The sequence below is a fragment of the Cupressus sempervirens genome, chromosome 8, assembly GCF_028749045.1.
Source record: "Cupressus sempervirens isolate cs-2001-9-10 chromosome 8, ASM2874904v1, whole genome shotgun sequence".
Lineage (NCBI taxonomy): Eukaryota > Viridiplantae > Streptophyta > Pinopsida > Cupressales > Cupressaceae > Cupressus > Cupressus sempervirens.
Window position 1 is genome coordinate 848979112 of NC_143125.1, and position 17160 is coordinate 848996271.

General features: G+C 34.9%; 1 protein-coding gene across 4 annotated transcripts in view; it reads left to right on the forward strand.

Annotated features, from left to right (window-relative positions):
• LOC149545080 (sodium/hydrogen exchanger 5-like) overlaps positions 1 to 16920 on the forward strand; it is a 155560-nt gene extending 138640 nt beyond the window's left edge. For 2 of the 4 annotated variants that reach the window (XM_089795574.1, XM_089795577.1), the window contains exons 20-22: positions 15193 to 15296; positions 15383 to 15471; positions 15612 to 16380. In XM_089795574.1, the coding sequence (XP_089651700.1) occupies positions 15193 to 15296; positions 15383 to 15471; positions 15612 to 15916 (498 nt within the window). In that variant the 3' untranslated portion in view covers positions 15917 to 16380. Of the gene's footprint in view, positions 1 to 15192; positions 15297 to 15382; positions 15472 to 15611; positions 16381 to 16418 lie in introns of those variants that run through there. The other 2 variants (XM_089795576.1, XM_089795575.1) reach the window with 2 other exon arrangements.
• The last annotated feature ends 240 nt before the right edge of the window (positions 16921 to 17160 follow it).

Sequence of the window (17160 nt, forward strand, 5' to 3'; positions counted from 1 at the left end):
ATTTCCAACCCTTATATATCAGCAAGGCATATAGTTAAGAACCCAGGAAGAAGCCACAAAGGCAACAAAAACAAATATATATTGAACCATGCTTTTCTCAACAAATGGGCTTGTATATATAACCTCCGAATCCCCTTTGGTTGCCAAAATGTAACTTCACTCAAGAAGCTTCAGCACACAACATTAATTAACAACTTCCTTTAGATTCTCTCACTTGGCTTAACTAATTAATAAACGACATTTTCCAATGATAACTCAACTCCCAACTTAAGTGAAATTATAAAGTTAATAACTTTATAATAAGCCATTTAATGATTAATAATAATTTGGCCACTAAAAATATAATAACTCCCGAAATACTCATCATTTAAATATGTCATCTGAAATAGGAGTCATACTTTTTATTTCTCCATGTGACCAAATGCACTTTCCAAAAATAGAAAGGGTCCATCTTGATCAACACCAACTTACCACAAATAGTAAGTACATAAAACTAAGCCCAAACGAAGTCCGATCTGAGCCAAACGAAAGCCAACCTGTAGCTTATTAAAATGTGAAGAAGAGAAGATCCTCCCAAGCCAAGCCACTGCCACAAAAGACCCTCTATCCACAATAATTAACCTACAAGGATCACGATAATAGGCTAATCCCTGAAAGTCCGATGTCGACAAAATTGGGGACATTACAACACTTTACCCTTCCGAGTACAAATAAATGAGCAAAATGTTGAGAAGAAAGCTGAAAAGATCTTTGACTGAATTTGATAGTGATTATTCCACCTTGGAAGAGGCAATAAAGGTAAAAGTTCAAACTGAACATGATGCAAGGTTATTTGACCTTGTTTGCAACAATATTAGAGATGATTATTCAGTTCTTGATCCATGCATTAAAGAGATGAGAAGATGCATTGAAGAAGGAAAGAAGTTGTATATAGATTGTACTCTTGCACACAAAAACACACCAGTCATCAAGGCAATACAAGACAAATAAAATGAGATTGATAGGATGCTTGAAGAATTCAAGACTCAAGATATGAAGATCATTGAGTTTAATCAGAAATTTGCTAAGGCGAATGATGAACTTAAATTGCTGGAGCATGAAAAGAAAATGATACTAAAAAGATTCACATTACTCCAAGATCATCTTACACAAAAAGTGGATGTTATTTAGAAGCAATTGGATACACTTCTACATCTTAAGACATCTTATTGGAAGTTTGCTTACACCAATCTAAATGCACCAAAATTAGCGGCCTACGGAATATGTCGGATAATCAACATAACATGAGTGGCACCAAAAATTTGACATGTACATAAATTTTGACTCACCTTTGTTATTGACGTCAAAGTGGGAGTGTTGGATAGAAAAATTGTAAGTATACTCTATTTTCATAATATTATATAGACGAAGTTATAAGTCAAATATAGTATTATCAAAGGGGGAGTATAGTTAGCAATTTTTCCCATATGTTGCCATCAATACCAAAGGGGGAGCTTGTTAGCAATTTGGCTAAGGAGCTTTGTTAGGGTTGTCATTTATGGCAACATATAGCTTGTACTAAGAAAGGCAAAAGATAATATGAACTTTTGCATACTAAGAAAATTATTGAAGTGTCATGAAGGAAAACAGTAAGCAGTTGTAGAGATTGTCTTGGCGCACTTTATCGGAGGCACTTGAGCATGTGCGCTCTTAGATGGAGATAGTATGGATAGTATAGAGCATGTGGATAACAATGTTAAAGGTTTGGATGTGTATGGACATAGTTATAAGCATTTTACCAGTTACAGGACTGAACAGACAGAACAAAGGTAAAGGCATGTAAAGGAATTTTGGTTAAGGGATTGTTTTGGCTTACCAAAAAAATGACTTAAAAATGTTGGGACAACATCCTAGATGTTAACCCACATGTGGCAAAAAATAATTCAAAAGATTTAGCAAAGTATCAATCAACAATGCTGACAGGATGAAATATTTTGGTATAAAGGAAGAGCTTTTTGTTTAGTGAAGTGTGGCATTGTAATGTAATGTTATAATGTTTAAATGTGCACTATCTATGATCTGTATCGATGCAAATTTGATGCTAGTACAGAGCAATACGGTTGCATGATCAATTTTGAAGACATAGCTACAAGATAGATCAGATCTTGAAGATATTAGCACTCTGTAAAAGGTTTTTGTATCTATCTCTTTTGATAGCATTGTAAAGATATTATTGCTTGTTTGAGCAATGGGCTCTTCTAGCATATTTTTGTATTGTAATACAAACTCCTAACAGGGTTGAGGATTCTAGCAAGGCCTAGTCCTCTAACAAGGACATATACACTATACGGATGTAATAGACTCTTAACAGGGTCAATATCTTTCTGAAGACACTTTTGATTAGTGGATCATTTTGTGGGTACCATCTCCATTGGGGTTTTCCCTTGGCTAGGGTTTCCCTAGGTAACAAATAATGGTAATATGAGTTGCACTGTGTTATGGTTATGTTTACTTTTCAGTTTGATCATATATGCAAGTTCAAAGATTGTTAATAATATCCATAGTTGGGCAAAAGCTTATGGAACATTGATTCATCCCCCTCTCAATATTCCCTATTTCTAACATACATGAACTATGGTGGTTGCAAATAAATATCTACACATCTTGTGTCATTTTTAACTGTTTTGATGTCATCTTTTTCCCATGTCCTGTGCATTATTCATGGAATGCACACAACAAGTACACCAAATATGTCTTTAAGTTGCCTCGATTAACTTCCTTGCAACTTTGAACACACAAGACACTCTGACACTACTTGGACTATATTTGGTGGCCAACCTCCTCTATAACATCTTTAAGGATTTGAAACTAAAATTCAATATCTTTGGGATGCCATAAATAATCAACAACTCTTAAGAAAACAAGGGCCCTTGGTACATGTGTCCTGTTTCTCCTGTAGAGGTATATATGATGCTTCTCCCTTTGTTGTCTTTGCAATAACCTCCTTAATAGAGTGAGCCACATGAAATGGAATGCCATTGGCAGAGAAGAATTTGCTAGTGGCATCATGTGCCACATTCCTCAATTTCATAGTGGATAAGTTTGCTCATGGGTTTGGATTATCACTTGTTACCCTATGTCTCTTTTTAGCATTTATTGTATATCCTTAACTAGAAATTTGCCCCAAATCTCATAACATTCTCATAAATTTTTAAACATATAAATTCATGCAATGATTTTTAGATTTCACCGACAAAACCCCATTAAGTAACTTGATAAAAATAAGTCTTGAAATATTATTACAATAAATATATAGCAAAAACACATTTTCAAAAATAATGTTTCTTTGAAGTTCTTCAACGAAATTACCAAGAAATCTAATAATAGATACAGTAACTACAACAAGATTGGATAATAGAAAAGGTGAACTTCGAAAACACTGTGAAACACTTGTTCGATGTCTCCAACCAACAATGGGTTTCCGTCCACTATCCAAGCTTGACGGAATCCACCCTTTCACCTCCTGAAAGCTAAAGCTTTCAAAAATAATTCTCCAAGAGAGAAAGTGGAATCCAAATCGCAAAACCAAGTATCCTAAAATGAGCTCCCTCTTTCATTTATAAGCACAAATAGGTGACTTCGTATTTCCCCTTTTTGTTGCTTTATTTCCTTTTTAAAATAATACTTCCCCCCACTTAAGGAAATGCAGTGTCCATAGATAATAAAGTGACATTAACAATATGAACTTAAGTAAAGCATTTGAGATTCAAGGATTCTTTATGAGCATTTTCTCTTCAAGATCTAGCATTTTGTTAGCCATCAAGGGAGGAGATCTATATTGAGGCATTCATCATCTTTCACATTGATGCACATTTACATCTATGACTCCATGATGTGGTTTTTGTAGATCCATTGTATTTGTGGATATTTCTTACATCCTTTATTTCAAATTCAACATTGACAATACACACAAACATTGCAAAATCTTTATTGACAAGTGTTTCTTCAAGGCAGGTGAATAATTACATCTGTCTTGCTTCCTTTCATGTTTTCCATCTCAATTTCAAGTTTGATTTCTCAATCTAGGACTTGACCAAGGCAAGCCCTCATCAAACAAAAACAAAAACAAAACCCAAGTGTTAATGTGTGTAAGAACAAGATGTTCGAATTGTAGTTGCAGATCCAAAAACTATGTGTTGAGACCTTTTCGAAAAAGTTGGGTCAACTTTGCTACTGTGTTGCAGGAGGATGTACAGTCCCCATAAAGTGTCTGGGTCCTTTACCATAAAGTTGACCTGTTCCAAAAGGTTTGAGAAAAATAACACTATTTGGGTTTTTTGTTGTGATCGCAAATTCACAGTTGAAAGTGCATCACGAGTTCAAATCTGTGATTTTAGGAGTGAAAAGGCATATTTCTTTGCACATTTTGAGGTAAGCACTTTATCATTCATTTAATCTTTTTTTCTAGAGCTATCTTCATATTGGACTGATTACATCTATTTAGCATGTAGATCTATCTTAGTCTTCCCATTATATCAATTGGTTCAATTTCACATTTACATTGCAGATCTTTAATCATATTTACTTTATATGAAAGAGGACTTGCTTGCCTGATTCCTTGATATAATTTGGGCTTAGCATTGGTATCCCTTCATCTATTTGGGGTTTGCTAATCTAACTTTGGTTTTATTGAGAATTATGTTTGGAAGCCCCTCTTTCTCTTTATTCAATGTTTAATTTGTGAAAAGTGTTTGGTTGATAGCTTACATGGTTTAACTTTATATTATCAACATAAACCACCCACATGACATTTTTCACCAAAACAATAATAAATCAGTTAAATCTTTAGGCATTAAAATCTCTGCTCAGATATACTCGAATGTGCAGGTGTGATAGCTCACTAGAAAGGTCTCAATAAGACACTCCTAGTCCAACCCTAAAATGCCAAGAATGCTGAGTTTGATGACTTATTAAAAATAACAAGTCTCTTGAAACCCCACTGAAATAACTCCGATTGGCTAACAATTGAAATTGCCTAGAACAAAAAATGTATTGATCCTCGAGAAAACTTGATTAACCCTTAGGACCAAGAAAAAACAAGCTAACGATGCAATGAAAATCATTGTCCCAGGAAATGAGACACGACTGTCCTCTTGTCCCAAAGATTGCCTGCCCCCAAGTAATCTGTATCTATATATTGGAACCAAATGCTTGGATCCCAGCTCTGCCTCAAGGTTGATACTCTCTCCAACAGCTGCGCTACACTGGTGTAAATATCTCTAACCCCAAAGTTGTAAAACAACTCAACATGAACCCAAATACCAATCAATTGGATATCAATAATTCAAAACATCTCATGTGTATACTCAATTAGGACAACCTGCCATGCACTTCTATTATAATATTAAATGTTCTCTACCCAGCTAAGTACCTCACTCCAGTTGTAACCATACACATCTCTACTATTGAGAGATAGCGGGAGCTCAACAGTTTACCACCCTCCATCAAAGGAGCGCAACAAATCACTCATCTCAACTCCTTGATCCATAATCAACCATGTGAATGCTCTTCCTGAGTACCAAATGAAGACCTGTGTGATGTCCTTGATATCATCGACCCTAGTATTACTTGTGCCCATGAAGAGGAAAAATCTTGCCCAACTAACACAATCAACATCCCACCATGCTGGAAATAGTTGAGCAATCCAACAATAGGTGTAGCAGTGGTGGACATCTCAGTAGAGAGCAACCCAACAGGCCAACTTGTCACAATTCCCTCAATTGTGCAAGAGTATATATCATCCCAGCTATCCAAATCTTGCACACATGAGTAATTGATTATAAGCAAAATGGGTCTAGAAGATCATTGGACTCTTGTCATCTAGCTCTAACCTCACCTTCACCACGCCAGTAGTGGTGAAACCTATCAATGGAACTTAATCAAGCTACATTGCCAACTCTATCAACACTTGGGTCCCAAAACAAATTGCTCTCACATCCATCAACCTCAAGGAGATATAAACTAGTGAAGGAACTTGCAACCTTACAACCACATCCAACCTCTACAAGACCCTTATGGATGTGTTGACTCTGCAAGTAACGTAGTTGGTAGCCATCGACACCATAATTACCCTGTAACCCTGTATTTGCATGAGATCTCAGTGATATAGAAGTATACAACCCTCTTGGATATACATCGCTATAATGGAAAACTGATTGGTGCTCCTATAAGTACTCTCCCAAAATCACAAAGTCGGATGCTTGCAACTTTTAATCGCATCTTCTAGAGATGGTAGACCTCCATCCCACAATAGATGATACCAACTCTGGGCCAATCCACACTTGCGCCTCATCAAATCCATTTGTGGATCAAACAAAAAAGTGATAAACATTCCTCATTTTAATGACAATGCATAATCTCAACCTCAGTCAATGACTCAACATACAGTACTATGTGCCCTCTGAATGTGGATGTGACATGTCTATGATGATCAACCCTCTCACTAACATCACTATTGACCTCCTCAACTCTTACATCTGAATTTTAAGCTAGGGAAGAGTGTGTCAAATTTTATTCCTAATTAAGCTCAACAATTTGATATTCTGCCTCATGCTGCTAAGGTAGCCTCAAGGATGTCCTTAGTATTTGTGAGCTCGTAAGAAAGGATGTCCACTTTTTCTTTTGTCTTCCTTAATGCCTTGAAATAGACTCTGTGAGATTGAGAAGATGATCACGATTTGAAAGAAGATGTAGATATTCTAGTTTCATTGTTTTCATCCCTTAATCACCGGCAAATGTGAGAACTCCTCTTTGAGTCCTTTTTGTCATTTATCTAATTGTTCCCTCCAAAAATGATTTTCAACCATCTCATCTATGTTATCAAAATGTGATAGAGCTGCAACAATTTTATTTTCAGACACTTTCATTTGAATCTCCAAATAAGGTGAACTAGTAGGTGTATGAGATAAGTCAAATGCACATAAGGTGGGATAGAGTGTTTCATCTTACATATACACATCGTCAATATCATCTTTCATACCCAATTGCAAAAGGAATTAGGGGCAGTGCCGTGTTAACAAATAAATTCAGCCCAAGAACAATCCATACCATAAGTAGAGGGCCTAACCCTGTATCAAAATTAGCATTAACACTCACTCGCAAAATATGTGGAGTCCTCCTAATTGGTTGATTAGGCAGTCTTCTCCAATTCGTTATCAACATACCCAACAAGAGCACTAGTGTAGGCAACCTTGCAAGAAACTTCTATCTGCATAGTACTAATCAAAAGACATGTAACATATTTAACATCTTCTACATGATCATGAGAAGACTACAAATGAGTGGTAGTTGGTTGCTCTTTTTTTCAAGACCACCTGAAAGTTGATTTTGGTGCGCTGAAATCTCCTCATACAAATATTTGCACCTATCTTTTGCAAGGAGATATTGGGCCAATTCATAGTACTTCTTTGCCACATTGTTTTTGTTCTGTAGCTTTGAGTGAAGGAAAACATAATAAATGAAGGGTAAATCATTCTGAACTGGTGGAATAAGTTTATTATGCTCGTCATACATGTCGAGTATTTCGGTTCTTATGTCAAGTTGTGAATTTCAGGCTAACTGTTGTTGCAATTTAACAAGATCTTTTCTGACTTTTTCCAACCCATGTATTTTCCCCATGACAACAAACTCCTCTTATCAAGGAATCTGTTAAATAGTTTTAAAAATTGAAATTCCCCTTCTAGTCATAACCCAAATTTGCATCACAAATCTCATAAATCAAGGGACTTTATTTTGTCAAACGATTGTCGGGTCTGAATCTATCTTTGTTGGTCTTTCCAACAGAACACAGTTACAATTTGATCAAAGCACATAATATCAAGCCTTCCAGGATGTTGAGAGATACCTGCTGGTTAAATCTTGCCTATAGACATGACTAGCAATGTAGATTCATAAACCAGTTTAGGATGCATAATTATTGCCTTGATTACAATGTAAAACTCCAAGATATACTTATTCACCTTTCTAGCAACATCCACAACTTCCCCGCCAATCCAAGCTACTTTTTATAATGCAACATCCTGACGAGGATAAAATTTCCAAGAATACTGAAACACTTCTTAAATCTAAAATTTCTATGACCCGACAACTCATTATCAAGCTTGGGAAAAAATTACACTCTTTTAACTATTTAGATATTTCTTTAAATCTTCTGAAACTTTTACTGCTCAAGTTATGCAACTTTGACATCTTTTTGGAATTTTGAGATAACCACTTGGAGCTAAGTGTTCCTGTACAAATTTGGAATATAGTTTACCCTTTATCAATACACCAAGAAGTGCACATAAGAATGATGTCTAATAGTTGCTGCATTGATGTAGTTTGGGAGTACTTCAAAGATTAATGTAAAAATTCCAAGCAGGACATTAATTATTTTGCCATTTCTTATGAAGTTTGGTGGCCAAGTCTTATTCCCTTGGCTCTTTTATCTTGAATTCCAACCCGCTTCTATGCTTGGTATTGTCATTGACCAATCAGAACAATCCCTTCTAATTTGCATAGTCCGTGAGATATATTTGCCTTTATACGTGAATTCCAATAGTTGTGGTCTTTGATTAACTCTGTTTCCTATTAAACTCCTCTCCATTACTTGGTCAATATTGCTTGGCGTTGTAATGTGAAACATCGCTCCACTCCTTGATAGATTTCCTCACGCTTCTTGTAATCATTGCACCTACAATATTCACTTCCTTGTTTACTATGTTCGATCCCAATGCGACAATAGAGCCTTAATGAAATTGCAAGCTTTTTCCAGGCATTTTCCAAAATTGGAAGATTAATGTACTTAGGCAAGGTACCAATAAGGACAAAACAAACTGCAATATCTTTGCAAAGATTTTAAAGAAATTCCTCACAGTGTCTTGTGCGGTAGGGGAGACAATTCCATGGCTTTGTAGGGGATATTTCTCGTTTATCGGTCGTCCAATAAGGGAGCTGAATCAAATATAGACTTTAGCTTCCTGTAGAAATATTCTTTGGCTTGATAATATTATACTCAATATTTTCCAACCAATCTACTTTCAAAACCTTTTGAATGCCCAAATATATATTTTTAAATTTTAGCTTCAAATGATATTTGCGGACAATAGTATTGCCTAAGATAAACATCAAACAACCATTGGTTTAAAACATCATAACATCCTTTGCTAATCTTATTGGCCAAATGTTGTAACTTAATTAATCATGAGACTATAGTTTCGAGTGATTAAAATATTATTGTTAGTTCAATTATTTTTCAAAGTCACATTGGTCTTGGTTTTCATATTTAGTTGGAGCCATTGGCTTTGGTTCTTCTTTGCTTTGAACCTTTGAACCTTCTAAACCACTTTGAGCCTGTTAGAAAACATGGATCGGTTTCTGCAAATGTAATTTCACTACCATGGTTATAGGTATGTTCCAAATGTAGATCCCAATCTCTTATAAATATAAGAGTAGGAGACATGTCTCTACGATTAATCATTATTAGTTAATATATATTAATAATATAAATCACAATATAACATATATATATATCAACATTGTACCTTATGATTAAATCAATCCGACTGTAGCTATACTCGTAAGACTCCCTCTTAGCTAGGGAGGATTTGTAGAACACATTATGTTCTCAAGTATATGAAGAGAAATCATTTCAGTATGATATTTAATTAACTGTAAGGCTAATTTTCTCAACACCCCCTCTATAACAAAAAAAAGAATTGAAGCAATTGTAATACAAGATTTGAACACCACCTTAAGTGTGGTCTATGACAAATTTAAGTTATGGTGTTTGGCAAGATCCGACCCAAAGAACCATAACAATTGATTTTCATGGTGTCAGTAAAATCTAGCCCTAAGAACCATGAAGAGTTGATTATCAAGGTGTTCGGCAAAATCTGGCCCGAATAACCATGATAGGTTGGTTATCAAGGTGTCCGGCAAAAACAGGCCCGAAGAACAATGATAACACTTGCTCCAACACATTTTGGTGTTAGGAGATAGATCAACTATTGATAAGGTTGTCACCTTACAATAGTGACCTTTTGCTTGCTATGTTTGTTATCATGACTTCCAACACTTTGGGACAACAATTTAATGAAGTTTGTCATGATAACAGGTCTACCATTTATAAGATCATCACCTTACAATGGTTACCTTCTATTTATATATGTCAATGAAACACCTTTCATTACATATCATATGTGAAATAGTAACCACCATGAATCCAATCAGAGGGTAGTGCAAAGGCTTTCACCTTAATTTTCTCTCACAGAGAAGAATGCATTACAAGGAGTTTCACTTAGAACTTCTCGTCATATAGAAAATATCATTCACAAGGGTTTGCACCTCAAAAATTCTTCCTCTGAACAATGATCCTGGGAAGTTAGGTCCAGTAGTTACTCCCTTAGAGGTTCTCTTCCCCAAGGATTCTTGTCAGACTCACTTGAATCTTATATCTAATTTTCTGGTGATAAGTCATCACTTCCTCATGCTATACATAGGAGCAAGCCCATCAAAATCATGCAGTCACACACATGTATTTCTAGACTCCCTCTGAGTATCAATTCATCAAAGATGTTTGTTTAAAAGCCTCATTTTATCAATCATGATCATTAGGGTCTTTGGAGCTACTATCATTAGATTGAGTCTGCACAATATTTGGTGGCGTTTGTAAAGTACCAACCTTTTCCTACAAGAACATCCTCAAACATAAAGGAAATGATTGAGGCAAATAACTCTTATAGTATGTATAAAATTACAAATATGAAAGAGACTACAATGAGTAGATAGATATAAAAGATAAGAATACTTATCTGCACATGAAGGTTTAGAAATTGTCTTCTTAGATTATGTGAGAATGGAACATCTCCCCTTTGAAGATGATTCAAGTGGGAATGGAACATTGATGATTATTCCTCCCACAATGTAAAATTCCCACTCATTCTTATATTGTTGAACAATTCTGTATCAACCTTCTTTTTGCATAATAGATCTTAGAACCTTAGTCTATTTGTGATAGGAGAAACTTCATCAAATGATCTAATTTCATATTGTAATCGATATTTTGAAAGATAATCATTATTGCTTGGAAAACTGGTAGTTTCGATTTATTACATCACTGGCGCATGTCATAGCTTCTTTGTGAAATAAGACCTTGAGGTACTACCATCACTTTCATTGTGCTTTTGTGACCTACAACTTCTCTAAGTAATGAACTCTTCAAATTCCTTGTATGATTCTCTTACTTCAACATATGCCTAGCGGGTTGTCTTGTATGTTAAACTAGGGATTTTTGTAATTTATTTGCCACCTACGATGGCAATGCATATTTGCATCACCTTTAAATAATATAATTTCAAAGTTCTACTTTCCTCGATATATTGGGTCTAATCAAAGGTTTCCACCCATGGGATATATATTCTCAAATAATCTTTTTGTTGTCCATGATTTTATTATATCTGGTTTTCATTTTAATTTTTTGATTATTAATGTCCAAGTGCAAAATTCAATGCGTTAGCAGTGGGACCAGATATGGGTTGTCCCTTTTAAATATTGCTTGTTGCTCCATCTATATATATACCTCAGAAAGATAGTTGACTTTTCTGACTCTCATAGACTTGAATGTCTTTTCTACTCGCTAGGTCTAATATTTGTTGATAATCTTCTCTTGTGACCATTTAGGTGTCAAATAAAATTCTGTATCTCCATTAATGCGTCACCCGCATGTATTGACTGATAAATTACTGACTGTTGTAATTTGCAGGCTTCCACACAAATTATATATATTGCCACTCTGGTGAGGTTTGATCACATCTGATTGAGAACTATTCTGTGTCTATATACTGTCCTTCCACGCTATATCTTGTTGTGGTTGCTCGTGGGAGTCTTAGTACATTTCCCAATCTATCGCTATGTCTTTTGTATGTAACATACAATCTCAAAAATGGGTCATTCACTCTGACGGAGTTTGCTAAGTTGTTTCCAATTCCATATTCATTAGATTTTGTCTAAGTATGGTAATATTAACTTTATAATTCTCCCTTCTTAGTTGATCGTATTATATTGATTTTGGTTCTTGGGCGTGAATGCCACTATGGTAGTAAATAGGGAAACAATTATATTATGCATTGGTTCCATTCGATGGATCCTTGTAAATAATTTGATTTTAAGTTGTTTTAATTGCTTATCAGAAAAACATATAATTTAGTGCTTCTTAAATCTCCTCATGAGTTGAGTCCACATGGGTATTGGGTGCACTCATTTATATAAATTTTCTATTCATTGTACTTCAGCCTTTGCACAATATCCATGGTGGCAGAAATGTTTATTTTTAAAAGCATATTACTTGTCCTTTTCCATTTATGCCTGATCGGTTGGTATCCTTCAATATTCATTTTTTTTTATTTGATTGGTTATCGGGTTCTCATATAAAATAAAAATTTCATCCTGTTTGATTATTCTTTCTTACCGTGCAGACTACGTTAATATAAACTGCCAGTTCATATAAATTTAGGAATATTGTGTAGACTGAGAACGAACTGTCCATTTGTCTGCTAATATATATTTCAGACTCTTTGCTATTAATCCACGACTTATTTTCTTCGATCTTCGTTTAATGGACCTGTTTTAAAGTCTCCTCCTGAATTTCTTTTGATGCTTAATTTGGCTCGTGGATCATAAGACACTTATCACAATTTTTTCTTTGAGCATCGATTCCACTGATCTCCTGTGGTTGATGATTTACTTGATCATTGTCTTTGATTTCTTTCTCAAGGTTCAGAAATAGTGTCTTCGTATTAGTCTCCACGTTTTCCCAATAGATGCAATGAAGATCTTTTAAATTATAGTTTGAAAGCACCTCATATCCAAACCCACTTTTAGCTGGCCCATGAAAAACCAGTCAACTTGGGATTCAGTTTAATTGAATGACAGAGTGCTACGAGCCATGGTGATATCACAATCGTTCACCATAGTGTGTAGTCGCGCACACAAATGTATATGTTCTTAAGTCATAACAATTGTGTCACCAAAGAGAGACCAATGGGTTTTCCTCAATGTATCTTCTATCCAAGCATGCATCATTAGACTTCTGGTGCTGCTTGCCCCAAAGCCTCAATCTGACATCTCAGTGCTTATTAGTGCCACATCAACCTTAATATAATGTTGACTGTACTTTCTTTTCTTCCCTCTCAATTTGATGTAAGATACACTAATATGCATAAGGTATGCTCAATGGATTCTCCAATACTAGATACTGCTTGTTACATAAAATAAGTTGGTTCCATCTCCTTTGATTCGATGAGTGCCCTATCATTGAATTCCATCATCACAACAAAAATCACCAAGAGGACATTACCCTTATAGTCAATGTATTTTCTTTCAATCTCTGCTGTGAATGAAACAAATGATTCCCTAGAATAGCATCTACAAATTAATCAACGAGTTTAATAGATTGAAAGTCTATTGATTAGGGTTAGGGCTTAGGGCATTTACATTGTTTTTTTTTAAATTTTAAACAAAAAATGACTTTCATGTGTGCATTGTTTGTGGTGTAATGATTTTTTTGAGACATTTGAGTGACTCTTCAGAGTCCCCTGGACACATTGGTGTCCCCCAATGGACCCCCAAAAAGGGGGCATCCAAAAAATGATGCCTTTGAGAAGGGGACATCTGAGAAATGCCCTTCAAACTTTGGTTGTGGTGATGATATGGTGGGGGGACCTCCACTTCAAGTATCCCATGTCTTTGATGGAACACTAATTCAGATTGTAACAAAAGCAAACAAAATGTCAAAGAAACGAAGAAGAAAATAGAGAAGCCATGTGTATGCATCAAGATGTGGGTTGACATTGGAGAATGTGCCAAAATAAATTTATGAGGGGCTAAGTAGTTGAAAAGACCATTAATTCTTATGCACGGCTTTGTTAAGTTGTATTGTTTAGTGTGATTACTTTTTTGAACCAGTGCAACACTGCCCCATGGGCACTGGGGACATCGGGACAGGGACAAAAGGTTTCAATTTTGTGACAGTGGGGAGCTTGGGGTGCTGTAATATACTATACATATAGTACTTGAAATGCAAGTCATGAAATGATGTATAATAGTGTAAGAACTAATAAATTATAATACCAAATACTTGAATATAGCAAAATTGCAACATGAATATCAAAAGTATCATAAAGATGAATACAATGAGTAGCATATATCTTTTTAAGCTTTAGTTTATTTTTTAAATAATTTATTTTCATAGTTGTCTTCTACTAATTTTATCTTGAGTTCACTTTTGAGGCAAAACTCTTAGGGGGGCAGTTTAGTATTTGAGCACATCATATTATTATACTTTGTTTCAAAGCCCCAACCTTAGTGCTATTTTTTGATGAATGTTTTGTCTGACTAAAGAAAAATTATGTCACATTTCAAGATTTAGTCGTGGGTTGATTAGGGTTTTTTTTTCTCCATATATCTTTTTAAGCTTTAGTTTATTTTTTAAATAATTTTTTTTCATAGTTATCTTCTACTAATTTTTATCTTGAGTTCACTTTTGAGGTAAAACTCTTTAAGGGGGGCAGTTTAGTATTTGAGCACATCATATTATTATACTTCATTTTAAAGGCCCAACCTTAGTGCTATTTTTTGATGAATGTTTTGTCTATGACTAAAGAAAAATTATGTCACGTTTCAAGATTTAGTTTTGGGTTGATTAGGTTTTCTTTTCTCCACTGAATATTCTGGTAAACGAAAACCATAAGAAAAGTATCTCTTTGATCTTCATTCGATAACTCAAATGCAAGGAGATGCTATTACATGAGATACATCACATCATGGGTGAGCAGGTGCCTTGGTTCTTTCACATTTGCTTTCTGTTATCCAATTCCTTTTTACATTTTTGCTTTTCCTGCCATTCATTTAGGAATGAAGTAAAAACTCATTTCGTATATCACATATTTGATCTTGTACAATGTTTTGCCTCTTATATATATATATATCTTGAAGCATCACACAATCTTTAAGTGTACTTCAGCTGCCCATTTTCTGTCACACTTAGACAACAATCTAGATTTTCATAGGCTTGTAAAATTTACTGACTCATCATTTCCAACTTGGACCTCCTTAAATTTCATGATGATTCCTATTATTGTTTGATAGCTATTCAATTTGCTACGTACTTCTTTGCAGGATTTGGTAGAAGAAAGTGATTACCAAGCTCCATCTGATGATGAAACTAGTAATTCAAGTTCTGGACAGAATCTAAAGATGAGACTTAAAGAATTTCGGAAGAGGTTTGATTTCTTTCTTTCTTTTACTTGACCTTCTTTACATAGATTTGAAGGTACTTAATAGACTTCTCTAAAATTATATACTGCAGCACAGCAACTTTTAGTGCAATAGACAAGAACTTCCTGACTCCATTTTTCACTGCAAATGGAGATGCACGTGGGCAGAGAATGTCAAATGGTATGGTTGATTTTTCTAATGTTGATCATCTTTTCATTTTACCTGGAAACAGTCTAGTTTTACAATCATCACAAATGTTGAAATTGAACATGGATCATAGCATGCTAGGTATGGGTATATTGAATTTAATTTTATAACAGGGAATGAAGCCCAGAATTCAGCCAGCCGAAGTTTGAGGATTTCAAATGAGAATGGAACCTCCACAAGTGCCCCTCTGTTGCAAATAACTCCAAATGGTCAAGACCAGAATACAGAAAGTATCAGTGACAAAAGATCTAGATGGCTTTCACCAGGAAATCATCTTCAAAATGACAAGTACAGAAATATGTATGCGCAGAGTAAAGATAATAGAATAACTGGCGAGGCAAATATTGGTAACCAAATAGATCGGACATCATCAGCTGGCAGTATTCAAGACAGGAAATCAAGATGGCCATCTCTCTGAGAGTAGGATGTGCATTCCTGTTGGGACATAATGTATAATTACCATCTATGGCATTTCCTCATAGTTTATTCTTAGTGGCTTGAGCATATAATTGATGGCTTAAAAATTCCAATGTATCCTTCTAATTACACGCATGGGTACAAAGTAAATCCTTTTGATCTCGGTTAAGAGATATACCCTTGTGGTAAATGTTTGCATCTCTCTTCCTTTCTTCTTCTCCCTGTTTTCTCCTGTAGTAAGTCCTACAGTTAGGAATAACCTATACAATTTCTTTAGTCTGAAACAGCTGGCTATGTGAGCAGAAATCTTTGAACATGTGGTTTCTTCTCTTTCATGCACCATTTGGCCCACCTAATACTCATGCTCTTTTAGCACTTTCCTTTGACAATATATTGTAGAAAGAACAGAAGTTTCTCATTTATTTCTTGATTCTAAATTGGTAAAATATCTTATTATTCATCTTATATTGTTGTTTTCATGGTAACTTTTGTCTGTTTCCAAGCTCTTCAGGTACATAAACTTGCTGATTGGGTAACCTGAGTTCAGACAACTGGAAAATATTTGTGTTTGTTCTGATTACATTTTAAGATGGTAAATTCTCTATCAGCACGTTGGAACACTTGTTAAGCAGAATGAACTGGAGATTATTGCCATTCATTTCAGATCTGGTGATCAGAACAATCTATCTTCAGGGCATGCGATTTCTGGGCAGCATTTGAATGGAGAAGGGTTGAGTTTGGTACAATTTTACTTACTGTTCATGAAAGCCTTTTATTGTAAGTTGGGAGGAATAAGAGTTCTTTGTGGAAAAAATTTATACGCATGCAGACTGTCTCTTTGGATCTGTTTGAGGGCATTGAAAATGAGGAAATAATTGAAAGATCAGAAAAAGTTCTGAGATTTGTGGCTCATCAGAAACATGAACTAAATTCTTCAAAATGAATGCATTTTATCGTTAGTCTCAGATTAACACTTGCAATATAAAAAATAAGCCATTCTTTTTATTATTGTGCACAATTGCAATCAGACGGGAAATTTTATGGTAATTCATTTTAGCAGTTGTATACCCATAATATATTATTTACAAGAATAGACTTCTACATTTTAGAAAGTTAGCAAAGCTGATTAAGGACCTTGTAAAAAATAAAGACCTATTTGAAATTTATGTCTGTTTTATAAAGGTATTGATATGTCGAATGGTTACATCTCAAATACTAAATTATTAGGTGTGCCACTTTTTCTGC